Source organism: Sinohyriopsis cumingii, chromosome 12 (genome assembly GCF_028554795.1).
Source record: "Sinohyriopsis cumingii isolate HCF-2022 chromosome 12, ASM2855479v2, whole genome shotgun sequence".
NCBI lineage: Eukaryota > Metazoa > Mollusca > Bivalvia > Unionida > Unionidae > Sinohyriopsis > Sinohyriopsis cumingii.
This window is the reverse complement of record NC_142972.1, coordinates 79,670,538-79,685,918: the sequence shown is the minus strand read 5'-3', so window position 1 is coordinate 79,685,918 and position 15,381 is coordinate 79,670,538. Positions and strand designations below refer to the sequence as shown.

Here is a 15,381-nt window from a genome sequence, read left to right as displayed (position 1 = left end):
CCATGACCGAGCTATGCCACCTCATTCATTCACGAAACCGATTGTAAATCAATAATTACTGGGCGTGATGATGATAAAATTATCATTTCGCATATGTTCTGTTAAATCGTTCTACAATGGCTTTATAGCGATGAACACCATGTCCACGACGAAACCGCACAAGGTATTTCGACAACAACGTAACGACCGCTCTGAGAAATTATTTGGCCAGGCCTACCTGCAAAAGCTTCGGCCGTGTTAGTGGCCCATGTGCGTAGATGCGTTTCAACGCGTCTGCGACATTGACGAAAAATTACACGCAAGCGCCTCGGCTTCCTCGTATCTGCTAGTAACATCCATGGCTGTTAGTGCATATTTGTATGTACGTTGTTGTCCGTGAGCACAGCGTGCTTCCACTCTTACACTCTCTGGGAGAAACAATATATCAGCTTGTTGATTTTCCTTGGGTGTCCTTACATCAAACCATCCACAGGAACATTTTCTAGGGGCAGGTAAATAAATCCGCTACAACTCGTGTTCGTCCAGCCACGCTCTAGCGACATTCGAAGAAATATTTCCACGTTGCCTAACTTTTCAACGGCTGTTTCGCCCTTCCAATCATCACCGTGAATTAAATTTACGTTGTCAGTTTAGCGTTCATATTGTTACATTAACACACAAGCCTTTATTGGACCGTTGGCGATCACGGGAGGCGAGAGCTTAGCCTCCAAGTGTAATCTTTACCTTCATGTCTTTTTTAACAATCCATCAAGCGATTTCTAAAACAGCTGCTCATGCAATCACATTCAAGTCATGGATGAGAGCTTCGACGGCTTTTTTGATATCGTTTGATGTTTAATCGATGAGATCAGGCTTGTAATATGCAGCATCGACGCGTTTTACAAGGACATATCAAGGCTTTGGTTGGTTATTATAATCCAGTCGTATATCTAGCCGTGTTCCAAGCCCACGATAGCTTCATCCAGCGATATGCGTTTCAGGATATCTACTCCATATTGCCCCAGGTTGATTTGTTCGATATCATCGCGAAGGTTCTTTGGACCCTGCGCGAGAACGCATTCACGTCTACCACTGATTTTCTCAGTGTAACTGAAAGAGAGACCGCTTTGCCGTCCGACGATAAAGGTAAACTTCATCGCTCCACATTGGGAAATACTTCCCGAGATTACAGCTCTACTGTTACCCGTTAGAACCCGAATTGGATTAGGGGTATTACTTTTCATATGGCATCGCAAGCAATATAAAAGAATGCTGATATCGTAAAATAAAATTTCAGTTGGTATTCAGCATGGCATCATAAATGCGAAAGAGAAAAAAATCCATCCTTCATTGTCTTATCTGAGCCGGCGAAGTCCAGACCACTGAAGCTCAGCAACATACATCAGGACTTGATTCGTGCATTAATTCTTGGCTGGCCGGATGCGGAAAAACTCAACTGTTGCTGAATCGGATTACACGATGGTTTAAATGGGATCGGTGGTACCATATTGCGCCATGCATGGACGATGTTATGATGTACTCAGGGATTTCACGGAAGCGCTTGCGTCCCAAGTATCCGATTAACCATCGTCTGCCATTCAGCTGATTTTCTCGATTGATAAAGCCCCTAACATTGATGAGTTTGACCCGGAAAACAATAATCTTGTCGTGTACAATGATTTAATGCCTGACCGCCAAGACAATCCTCGAGATCATATCCTCGGGGCTGCCAAAAAGCGCAGACGTGATCTACGTGACCAACAATAGGCCCATGTGCCCCAAGTGATCCGGAACATCTGCAACATCTTGATAATATTTCGTGGTGTTCACGTATATGGTACTACAAAGATTTACTGGATTTGATGTGCCGATTAATACTAGCATTATTAGTTTCATAATATATTCTCAGAGGTCAGCCTGGACTCATATAGTTTCCTCACGATTGACTTTACTGGTGGACCGCGGAATTGTCCAAGTATTGCGTGGGTTTGGTCCAACATTTGTGAATGAGACAAAGGAACATGTTAAACACCACGATAAATATACATATGTTTGAGAAACATGCCAGCGACGTTAGAGCACAGGGTACTAACTGACTTCCTGAAAGCTGCCTACGTTTCATTGGAACTTCTTCGCAATTACATAAATGTTCGCGAACGCATCAAAGATATGTTTCTGTCGCAACATGCCGCGAGGGAAGCTCTTACAATATGTTATGAAGAATATTTTGCTCCGCTGATAAAGCCCATGCGTAAAACTGCGGAAAAAGTTAAAAAGATGATGGGAACAGAAACAGAACCTTGCCAAATTGTCAAGACGGCTAAACGCACCAAGGATATCATAAGAGCCACGAGGGAAACCGTGGCGACCATTAGATGCTTGCTAGCGCAAATACAAGCAGACCTAGATGAAATCATCAGACCCAAATGAGTACCAAAGCCTGTACTAATAAAACTTGGAAATTCTGGGGCCAAAAAATCCCCTGTAAATGACAAAAGGGAAATGAAAGTAAACCTGTCAACAAGAATGACTGAAGACATAACACAAATAAACATGGGTTTCGTTAATGGGCTCTCCAAGCGCTCCAAAGCAGAATCTGCCTGTTCCTTTAATTGCCGGATCTATGCCAAAACAAAAGCAGGCAGAAGGCTCTTCTTAAATTCATGCCACTGGTTTTTACAGAAAATTTTAAAAACTGCATCTTATTTTGGCCTGCAAATCTGCCAGAAGTTTACCTTGAATCGGGATATTTGTCAGCCATTTATATGCATGACTTTAGATATGTGACCCTAATTCCCACCCTGTTTGTTTTCCAGACTGTTGTTTCGCTTTTTCTTGCCGAGATCATCAACATGGACCCTCGGCTCATTGATCAGATGTTTGTATATATATATATATATATATATATATATATATATATATATATATATATATATATATATATATATATATATATTGTTATAGACCTGGGGCTCTAAAGCTGTAATAGGATGGATGGGAAGGGTGGTTTTTCTATGTCATAAATTTAACATGTTGTTCATGTCAATGAACATATAAACTGCTGAAAGAATGAATTTAAACACTGTAATGTATCAGAAGTGTATAGATCGCGACTTACCTTCATATCTGTATTAAACCGTTCATGTTTATGACAAGTGTGATTGCCGGTCATGTGGTAACATGCGTCATGAAATTCAACCTCACACATCGTTAAATACTCACAAAATCTTCTGGAATCTTATTTCATATGAATTTGTCACACCAAGAAATATGTTTATCACCCTTAAATTCCCATGACAACTCATCATTTGAATAGCACTAAGCTCTATGACTCCAACAGCTGACATCACGAAAATACGTCTGCAGGCAAGATGGCCGACACTAGATCACATGACCGGTTCCACACAGTAAATTTGTCAAGTGCACATTTTTATAAATTAAATTTCACTTGTTGATTGTAAATGCTGGCTTTCTTTTATACTAGAATAAGTATGTTTTGAATATTTAATGGTGTATTCTTCGTTTTTATGCTGGTCAATATATTTTTAATGTTATCAGCGTTCATCGGTAGTTGTGTACTCTTCACCCAAGCTTAACTGTCTTTGTTACGATTTCAAGTACGTTGACGTTTGACGGACACGACAAAATACGTAATGTTTATATATTTGCTAATGACATAGTGTGAACGGACAAGTGATGATAGTTAAATTGTATATTAACCCTCAGTTTGTGTCGCTGGTTGTAGAGTATCTGTTCGGCACCACCAGACCTGTTCGGCGTCCCGGACAAGCAATGACTGGTTATGTTTACAGCACATGACTACTTTCCAAAGAGTATAAATAGGAGTGAAATTCGAAATTCGGCAGATAGCTGTCAACATCAGCGCTTTAATCAACATCTCTCCACCATTGAGGTAGTTATAATTACAACTTTATTGGATGGCGTTAAAAAGCTCACAGATACTTATAAAAATAAGACAAGTCTACAAGTTTTTAATTTCTTCATTCTCAAAACTAGACTGGAATTATATATAGTACAACAATAGGAATCAATTCAATTCAAACAAATTCAATTCACTGCTATTGAGTCAAGCTTAATATAAAAGTAATATGGTGCCACATAAATAAGCAGCTATCTCCCGCCACACTAAGAATTTAGGGTTAACTTTCAAAATACTCCGTGGGTCGTCCATTTCTCGCTGAATGATTATGTTAAGGTTATGAAGGCCAGCATATTATAACATTTGTGTATTGCATAAGTTACACGTAATCAAACACATACATTCATGTTTTAGTCATATTTCTTGTACTAAGCATCTTACCACAATTTCAGTCAAAAATAAAAAGGTCCTGACTTTGAGCATTCTTGCAATTTATTATTACGTTTACACAAGTTAGCCCATACCCCCCCCCCCCATCTGTTACTATAGAGAGAGAGAGAGAGAGAGAGAGAATTACAAATATACATCAAACACTGCGGAAAGTGCTATCACTTGATCCTACAGAACAATATTTGATAATTCAAATAAACTTTTTTTAATCGAATAATTAATATTATCATGCAGGTTAAAGAATTTTGAATTAGGACTCAGCGGAAATTCGAACCTAGGTATGTGGGTTAACAGCGATGAATGCCGTTTATCCGCCGACCTGGCTTCGAATCTCCGTAGAGTATGAATTAAAAATGCTCTAACCTGTAAGATATAATTTTACTACAGGACATGGAAATGAATAATACTTTTTTATAGCATGACGAATGTGAACTGCTAATTTGGTGTCAGATCAAAATTTGAATTCCGGTATATGCCCAAACTGTCTCTGTCTGCTTATACCTTCAGTTAAATCAAGGGTGTGGCGTAAAGAATGAAAAACTTTAATTTCTTGTTTCAAGTTTTATATACAGTGATATATAAACGAAAGTGCTTAGAATTTTACCTTAACATCCCAAAATAACACCGGTGACTATTGGTGTACATCGTGATTGTAGTGCTGTGGGAACGCGTGAGAACGGTGTTCCGTTACTTTTTGGCGCATTCGCTTACTTTTGTTGTGCTCGCCTTAGTTTCCCCCAACCATCATCTGAGTAACAGGCTATCCGTCTCTTCTTTCTTGCGTTCCCTCACTTCTTTGGTTAGCACTACACCACTGATGTACATTTAATAAAGGAGTATAGCTGAGCAAAGTTTGAGCCTGTAATTATATATACTGGTAAACTTCAAACGAGTTAGGACTCCGGTAGCATGACCTGTCTGCATGCTTCGGTACTGTATTACATCCCGGAACTCCTATTAGACCACTTGAAACTGACGTTCATATCTGTCATACTACACGCCTGTAATAACACTTTGGGTTTGGAAAAAAAAAAGTCAACATAGCTTGAACAAATTAAAAGGTAAGTGCATGAGATTTTGTGCTTGACAAGTTAATATGATAGATTTGATGTCAAAAATATTTGTCTTATCCATACTAAGTCCTCTAAACTTCTTACACAACATAACGTGTACTTGGGAATCCAGGTCACAATAATGCTATCGACTTACAGATGTAAATGAAACAAATTATGCATAGAATGCGCCCAAGATGTCCGCCATGTACTACATGACTTGGACTCGACTATTAGGAATATTTCATTCAATGTGAAAGGTTAAACTGGCCGTTCCTTACTTTCGAACTATACTATAGTACGTTATTAGAAAACAGTAAATGTTATTGTAAACAGACGATGCCACAACCTTTTGTTAGGAATTCTGGTTAGCTTATGATTGTTATGCCTCGCTCAATGGATGATTGATGTGTACACCTCAGCTAATACAGTGTAATTGTTTACATTCCAAATAGAATGGTCGTACTATTTTTAACTCTCCGGGGGTACTACATACATGCATTGGCCATCATGTATCGACGATTTCTGAAAGAACTACGAACACACGCACACACACACACATGGTGTAATTCGAAGAATAGTGTGCACTCTGCACGCTAGACTAGACCGCTGCAGCACAATGTATATGCATTTTTATATGGTCCATCGAGTCTCATACCAGATTCATATCCCCCCAAGGAATTACCGCCAATGTTTATTTTGGGATCGCGTAATACCAGTACGGTATGTGGTGTTTCCATCAGGGAAAATGCACCGCTTGGTAGTGGGAGAAACCTAACGGTTGTGCAACGATATACACCCATGCGCTGAGCGAATAAAATTTGCCGAGTAAGGTAATTCACGTAGTTCCTCAAGAGATTCCACATGCATATTGTGCCTGAGATCTTTTGCGACCACAACCTTAGGAACTCCTTTGGTTATTCTTGATGTTCTTGCCGGATCCAACCATACCCATTTTGAAGTCACGTGACTTTTATCGAACCCTGTGAGAAGTATAGAATGTAGACTTACTTAATCCCTGATATTATTCGTTCTAGTCCCATCCTCTAGGCAAATTGATGATATAATCAATCAGTCCCAAAAAGATGTACCGGTGTATTTGCATTTGTTAGAAAATAATTTTAACAAAGTTTTACTTAGGCGGCTCACAAATATTTACAGTCACAATATTTTTGAAAAGAATAGAATAGTCGTTACGCAAGTCGCCGATCCAAAAATCAATAAGCAAGCCAAGAAACACTTTCTCTTATTCTTTCTAGAGGGACATTCGCTTTCACATATGTGTCATTCATCCTGATTTTGTTTGACTTTGCTTTAAATATTTTGCTTATAAAATTTGCTTTTAAGTTTTAAAATTTTCTTTTTTTAATTTGTTAAAAATATTTTTTCCAAATTTTTATTTTACTGCATCTAATTCTACCTTTTTAATGCGAATACTCGAACTTTTCAAAACTGTATATGTGCATGCACCAGCGTTTCTATCAAACAAATTTTAGATATATGTTCAATTTCATTAAAGATCTTAGATCCTCATTTCGACCCACAAAGTTAAATATATTGATGTTTTTATCATTAAATTCTCATAAAAGCCAAAATTTCCAGCCTAATGTTAAATTCTCGTAGAAGCCTATACTGTCTCTTAATGTTAATCCTGTGAACAGAAAGAATATTAGCAAAAGAAAAATTGTTGTAATGAAGTGATATTTTGTATTCATGCAAATAAACACGATAGGCGGGGTTTTCAATAAAGTTTACTGCAAAACAAGAATTTAAAATTTGAGAGTCGTTCAAAGAAGACCGAACATTGAAAAAATGCAACTCTTTGCAAATCACTTCAGGAAATATTTGCTTTTTTGATGTTGAGTATCCATAGAGAGGTTATGATCCTACCCATTATAGAATCATTACATTTGGTAAACATGTGTGCTATTCTTCACCTTTTACGTACAAGTATGCATGACTTAAAAAGAAAATAGACTTGTGCAAAGTATTTGTTTAATGGCATCCTTTAGTATTTACTGTGCAATGTCAATCTTATAATGATACTGCACAGCTGTAAATTAATTTGTGTTCTAGAATATACAAAGGTGACAGAATGTACACACACAAATCTTTTTTTTATCAGAAAAAAGTCAAATCTTCTCTGTTAACATTGCGTGTTTCCATTTATCTTTCGTTTTCACCAAGTCAAAATACATTCATTATTCAGGAACAATGGCAGATGAAACGGATCCTTGTTTATGGAAGTGCAGAAAGAAAAAAACTCATAAACACAGCTCAGAAAGTGATGATGAACCATATGGTTTTGATGCAAAAAATCTAACCGGAAATAATAGTACATCCAAGGACCAGAGAACAAACGACTCTGATCGTAAAACTGGTGTTAGTTTAGTATATGCACCGGGTAAAATACCAGATCCAGGTATAACTCCGTATTATTACCATAGAGAACGCATCCGAGGTAGTGTTATATTTGTTGTCAATCAAAGTTTTCAGAGTTACCCATATAGATATGGTGCAGAAAAAGATCTGTTACATCTTAAATCCGTGTTCTTGGATAAACTAGGATTTAAACAATTGAACAAAGGGGACGAGTTTAACCTCAAACTGTCTAAACTGGATGATGTTTTGGAGAAAACGATCTCGAAGGACTACAACAATACTGATTTCTTCGTTTTTGCCATCAGCACTCATGGTGAGGAGAGACCAAGACGCTCCCAGCAATTCGAGCATGCGCTACTGTGTGCAGATGATCAATACAAATTTACTATGGACGTCATAAACAGCCTCGGAAGATGTCCTTCTCTAGCAGGAAAACCAAAGATCTTTGTCATCCAAGCATGCAGGAGTCGTTCTGACAGCAATCCAAATGGTATTGATTTGTACAGTTTTTGTCCCTTTGAGTCTAATTTTAAATATTCAAGATTTAGACAAATTACGCACCTTAATGTAATTTGTTTATTTTGAGCTAATTCTTGTCTACCTTGGATCCGCAAACATTTTATCTGTAAGAAATTATTATTTTCTAAATAGAAACAATTTCAATTACAATTATTTCTGTACTTATACATTTGGTAATTTTAAAGTTCTGACAGATTCCAAACACACACACACACACACACACACACACACACATTGAACAAATGCTACAAATATTCTACAAGGCATCTGTGTATGCAGTGGCGTCGCTGGGGAGGGGGGGGGGAGTGCGGGGGGTACGGACCGCACCGGGTGACACCATCTCAGAGGGGTGACACCAAAATGAAAAATTGCAAATTTTACAGAGCACACACTGCTCGGTCTAGTCGGATTTCATAAGCGGATAACCGATCATAGTTAAATACATGACTAGCAGGCACAGCAGTGGCGTCGCTAGGGGGATGCGGGGGTTGCGAACTGCACCGGGTGACACCGTCAGAGGGGGTGACACCTAAATGACATTACTAAGGATTCTGTATGGTCTGTTACGGAAGGAGGACCATGCGGGTGACATCATGAACTACCGCACTGGGTGACACCAACCCGAGTGACGCCACTGTGTGGATGTAGACATAACTGTATAGTGTGTTGAAATAGACATGGCTGCATAATGCGTTTATATAGACCTGACTATATAGTGTGTTTGTATAGACATGGTTGTATAGTGTGTTTACGTTATAAATGCACACGTGATAGTATAAACAGGATCTATTATTGATTTGGGATGTTATACTAGAGCGCGACCTAATCGACATCGCCTGCTAGTTCGTTAGATTCAGACGATTTCGTGATTTTCGAATGAAGGCCCAAATCTGTTTTACCAATAAGGATGTGTGTGTGTGATTTGGATTTTTAACGTAGCTTTAACAGTCTTTCAGTCATATCGCTACGATATCTGCAGTCTGACAGTTTATAGTGATGTGTACATGTAGCATCATGCCCCACCCTGTCACATTGGCCTGACAACAGGTCGACCAGTCCTAACACTAACCTCTTAATGCTGAGCACCTAGCGAGGCAGCTGTTAGTACCATTTTTATAAGTCTTTTTGTATGACTCAGCCGGGGTTCGAATAAGGGACCTCGCACATCCGAGGCAGACGTTCTAACCACTAGACTACCGGAGCGGTCGCCAATAAGGATGAAAAAGACCTGATTCCAAACAGAGACAAAGATAAAAATAAAGTGCATGATCAAAAACCGACACCATGACATAAACAAAGTGCATGGATATCGTGAACAAATTATAAATGACCACATAATGCCTCACAAGATTTTAAATTGTTGTGTGTTTTTTTAAAGAGACACAATGCAGAAGATACATTAAATTATAGTTCTGGGATCAACATATTTCAGTTTGAGTGTACGTTATAAAATAGCGCCAATGTACAGCTGCTTGAATTTCCAAGTAGATTTAGAGTAATGTGTAATGTGCGTATCTTACAAGTATTACCATTTCTTCTACTATATATTATATCCTTCCGGTTGTATTAATTGGAACTTCTTTGTGCACATGGTGCAATTTCGTGAAGAAAGACCAATAAGATTACAAAACTGTATTACAAAAATAATTTTGACACTCTTCATTCCGTATTTCCAGATCCCCAAAAGTTTGACAAAGGACTCGAGTTTGCACTTATGTCCAAGAAAGAGGAGAGAGACTCGGAACCAAAAGGAAATGGTAGTTATCCGACGGGAAATTTAATTTTGATTTGCAGTTCAGAGAGAAATGTATCCATTCATGATTTTTACAATCAGAGTTTAACTTTTGCAGTTAACCTAACTAATGCAAGCTGTATACGTTTAACTTGAAACTGTTATGTATATCTATATCATGTGTGTTGCTTTTCATGATTATAGATTGAAAGGGTCATTTGCCAGTTAACACATTAAATACCAATATTCTTTCCGATTATGAGTCTATGCTTTAAGGTGATGTCGCTCTTTGATGCAGTAGATAGTGTCAATGGTAGTAAGACGTACTTTTATCAAAGAAAACATGTTGATGAAATGAGTTCTAGGTCATGGATTACCCCTAAGGAAATCCAACTGCCTTAATTCCTGACTGGTTTGGCTGCTGGAAATTCAGTCAGAGACTTGACCTTTTTGACAGTTAAAGGGATTTCGAAATGACTTTTTGAACCTCGTTTTTGCTTTGAAACTGCGTCTTAGTTTTTCTATATAAGAGATAACTGACTGAAAATTATGTATTCCTAGTATAATCATCAGTTTTAGAAGAGACAAATAGTTGTGATCATTTAATTGGTTTTATTTATTTATTTCAATTATTCGTTAAAATTACATTATGCTCAAAATTTCGGAATTAGTAGCTGTTTGAAATTACAGTGAATTCATATAATTTTGGATTATATCATTGTTATACATGAAGTATATTGGCACATCGGCACTATAGCTTGAACTTCATTTGGATTACCATTGGAACTCATTTGGAATACTTGATACTTTTGGGCTTGTGGTAGAACTATTAGGATATTTAGAATTTCATTCACCATACTGTAAGATATTTTTAGCTTTTCACTTTCTACTTTGGAGAAATAAATTATTTGTTTAATTTTACAAAACTAGTTTGATTTCATTCTTTAAAGGTTACTTAGTTTAAGACCATATAATCCTTAAAAAACTTATTAGATCTTGATTCTCAACATTTGAAACTCTTGCATTCTTTCAAATGAACAAACATATCGAATTTTAGACAAAGGTAATTCTTCAGCTACATAAACGATTTCGATATTAGATTCTTCCTATAATACTGATATAATTTGTTTTTGCTACCAATCAGCTCAGAGATTACATAATTACTTGTGATGGTTTAGCATCACACAAAGATGGGATACGTGACGTTTAACTGAAAAGCAAGGCTCTAAATTTAATAAGTATTTACATGCACTTTACAAATATCAATGATAGTTTCAAATTCGTCATGTAATTTATTCCAAATACGCTAGTAAGTCAATCTTTAGAATGTAATATGCCCATACAACAGTGTAATGAAGGTAACCTTGTGTTTGGACAAGATCTCGATCTCTCTCTCTCTCTCTCTCTTGCTTAGAAGCATATATAAAGCAAAAGCTTAGAAACAAACGTCAAGTCTTTGATAATTTTATTGGTCATAATAAATTAAAGGTGTATAGTCTAGACATTGGATAAAATTGGACATTTTCTCCTCAACAGATAGAGATGTTAAGGCAGACGCTAATAATTCGGTAGATAATCAGGAGGAGGTAAATATTGAAGACAAGGAAGGCACAAAAACAGATGAAAAAGATGAAACGTACGCAAAGGCAGGTGAAAGGGACAAGGCAAACCAAAATGATAATACAGATGCAGATGCAAATACAAAGGACGAGGCAGACGCAGGGCATAAGAACGACGATTATCAGAAAGGAGCAGAGTCAGGGTTTGGAAGCAAAACTCTCATCTCGCTTATGAACATCCAGAAAGATTGCCTTGTAGTGTATGCTATCCAGTCTGGGAAGTATGCGTGGCGAAATTCCAAGACTGGATCTTGGCTGTTAGATGAGTTAAACAACGCGATGGAAGAGCATACGTCTCAGAGCCAAATTCATTTTCTTGATATCCTTACGAAGACAGCCTTTAAAATGGCTCAGAGGGAGACAGGTGGAGGGTTTAAAGCAGTTTCCGTCATTCAGCATAGGTTGACAAGGGATCTTCTGATTCCACTAAAACACTGACAGACTAAGCGATTTATGAATTTTGACTAGAGGAAATACTACGACAACTAACCAACAATATCTGCTTTAGGATAAGAAAATAATGCCAGAATACAAGCATCTTTTGTGTGTTCTTCACAACGTTTAACGCACTACTGCAATAATCAGACAAAACTCTTGCAAACCGTGTTATCCTGATCCTTATTTGACTTTAAAATGTTCCTTTCTCTTGTTTGCAATTTTCTACAATTGCAAGCACGCGAATAATAGAATGAGACATTTTTTGCTACAAGTGTGCTTTGCATACCCTCATCATTCTTGAATATGTCACACTGGATGTAAAACTGACATTTATCATAATATAAGTGGCACTGTTGTTCTACTAGTACGTTAACATCTTTCTTATTTAGATGTCACGAAGTCGTGTGCATTACATTCGGATAGTCTTTTGTTTCATGGTATAGCTCTTGAATAAAAGCAAGCTCGTTGTCTAAAGTAAATTGTGTCATATATTAGCCAGTTTTATCAACTTTCATCGATGTCGGTACTAATAATTTCATAGTCACTGCATTTTCAGAATAAATTGAAAACATGCAAATAGAACAGGACGCATTAATAATTTTTCAAGTTCACTTGAATTATCAATACGAACTCTGGCATGTGTACTTTAATTCGAGTCTCGGGCTCGGCCAACGTGGCTATTTGAGAAAGTTTGCCAGCAGCTTCCCGACAGTTAGTGGTTCCTCCCTTGATTTTTCCGTGTTCTTTCTCCACCAGATATAGAGTCTATCATGTAAAGAAAACGGCGTTAAACCCGAAACAACAACATAATCATAATTTAGTTATTTGTATTCATCAGTTTTATATACGGCTATAACAACCGCTAGTTGCTAAATAGTAGCTGCAGATACTACTTGGAAAATAAATTTTCTTCTGGTAGACAAAATAAATTTTCCCAACTGGAAAGAAAATGAGAGGCAACCACCAGATACCCCTAAGTAAAACAAATGGTCCGTCACTAAAGTGACCAACGGTTATAAGATCTGTTTGGCGAAAATCCGTTTAGGAGTTTTACGAATCAATGAACGATACCACACAACAAGCCAGGCAGATATGGTCTGTTTAATTCCAATTATAAGCAACTTTTACTCAAAATCCACAAACTTAAGCAATATTTGAATACCACAAAAGGTAGTCTAATATATGTATTTATATTAAAAGGTAGTCTAATATTTGTATTTGTATTAAAAGGTAGTCTAATAAATGTATTTATATGTATCAATAAATTTAGTACATTTGGCATGCACACACTACATTGTTTAATACTTTTTATTCTTTATCTAAGTTAGCAAAAACGCTTCCAGCACGCATGGGATGAGTGCAGTTCCTTACATAGCTAATTTTGAACTCTTACCAGTGTATTCATCTACACCTGTTCAATCGGCATACCTGCACCGCATATATCCACAATGGATTTTTCCTTTCCATAACTAAGTTTTTATCATAACTAAGTTTTTATGTATTCACATACATTGCATTGTAAATATAATAAGATGAGATTTTTATTTTAACCAGTTTTTGTAAATATTTGTATCAATGTCTCTTTTGTAATAACCACTCCTACAAATACAAGAATGCAAATTGACCAATCTGCTCACTTACCCTACTGACCGTTGCACAAAGTGATAAAATGAGGTCAGAACTGACTTTCGAAAGATCTATACATGACCTACAAAGAGATACTGTAAATATTTCCAAGTAGAAATATAGATTTCTTAATTAATGTTGGAAAATACAAAACGTCTTCGCTTTTACTCTGTGAAAAATTTTAATGTTTGCTAAAACAAATTAATTTTTTTAAAGCTTGGAAAAACATTTTAGCAATAGGAAATCATATTATTTTATGGACATTTTAGTCACGTGATATTATTATGTATATTTAATTTCTATTAGTGATTGAACTTTGTCTATAATTGAGGGTTAGAGCCGGGCCTACCCTGACAAATGTTGGGGGAGAGGTTGGGGGGGTTGTTGTTGTTTTTTTATTGTTTTTTTAACAACCTATTACATGGCTATGATTGTAGATTAGTTATTAGGATAAATATTACTTTTAGGTAAACATGTTTACTTGGATTTGAGTTCGGAACATTGGATTCCCCTCGGGAGTTCCTGGTGTACCTGCTGTTTGCCATGTTCTTTACCAAAGTTTAAGTAATAGACCTGATATTGTTGACAACTTAGAATGTTATAGAGATGAACTTTGACCCTCGTTCAGGTCCTTCTATTGTGACTGGATTTTTATATCAGGGAGAAGAAAACAGAAATTCTTTATTCCTTTCTGAACATCCAAAGTGTTAGCTGTGTTCAGTTGTAATTGAGAGGATTTATTTATTGAAATTATTCACTGGAATTACAATGTGTTCACTAATATATTTGGACTAAATCACTGTTTTTGGATTATGTTGAACTCGTTGCAGACGTTTTGGATTAGATCATTGTGATACATCAATACTATTAGCACATCAACACTATTCCAGTCTACTGATACAAAGATTGGAAAGCATTCGGAACACCACTGGAATTCATTCTGAACTTTGTACTTTTGGACTTGTGATAAAACAAAACTTTTAGGGCCGATTGGAATTTAATTCACAATACTGTACGTTACTTTTAAAATTTCACTTTTGGTTCTACGGAAATAATTTTTATTGAATTGTCCAAACCTGTTGGTGGTCGCCCTTTTCTGTTACTTAGTTTAAGGCCATAGCGTCGTCGCAATATGTGCTCCACAAGCTAGGTTCAAAACTTGTTTACTGTGCAGTGTTGCCCCTTTATCAATGCAAATACAAAAAAACTACTGAATACTGCTGATGTTGCAGACCAGATCGTGCTTGAGGAAAACAACGGGTTATAGACTCCTGGTGTTATGATAATCATCCGAAATAGTCATTTGTTATGTTTTTGTAGACAATGAAAAAATGTAAAATTAACACACAAAAAATAATTTCACAAAATGCGTTAAGGGTGACAGTTATTAAAAATACACGTCCCAATTAGTAATCGACATTTTTTTTATTAATTCTAGCCTCTAAATTTGGTTGCCACAAATGCGGGTGGATATTATACGTTTGAAAGGATTTTGAATTCGGAAGCGACATTTAAAGAAAAACTGTACCAACTGAAGAATTGGTTTAATACTGTACATAGTAAAAAAATATAATGCCAGGAATGGCGTAAGGGACAGGTCGTGTGAAATTTATACATGGAAGTAGTACAAAGACTGAAACACGAACACACATTTATTGATTTGGTTTCATTGCAAATGTGTTAAGATTATAAAGATCCTCAGCA

At 36.7% G+C, this 15,381-nt stretch overlaps 1 protein-coding gene across 2 annotated transcripts; it reads left to right on the top strand.

Annotated features, from left to right (window-relative positions):
* The first annotated feature begins 5,015 nt into the window (after positions 1-5,015).
* Positions 5,016-13,341, top strand: LOC149786812 (uncharacterized). Of its 2 annotated transcripts, none has more exons than XM_089977323.1 (4): positions 5,016-5,370; positions 7,571-8,233; positions 9,939-10,019; positions 11,531-13,341. In XM_089977323.1, the coding sequence occupies exons 2-4, from the start codon at positions 7,576-7,578 to the stop codon at positions 12,049-12,051; spliced, it is 1,260 nt and encodes a 419-aa protein (XP_089833449.1). In that variant the 5' UTR covers positions 5,016-5,370; positions 7,571-7,575; the 3' UTR covers positions 12,052-13,341. The 2 variants fall into 2 exon arrangements, with proteins under 2 accessions (XP_089833449.1, XP_089833450.1); XM_089977324.1 differs by having other exon boundaries at positions 5,020-5,370; positions 8,049-8,233.
* Positions 13,342-15,381: the final 2,040 nt, after the last annotated feature.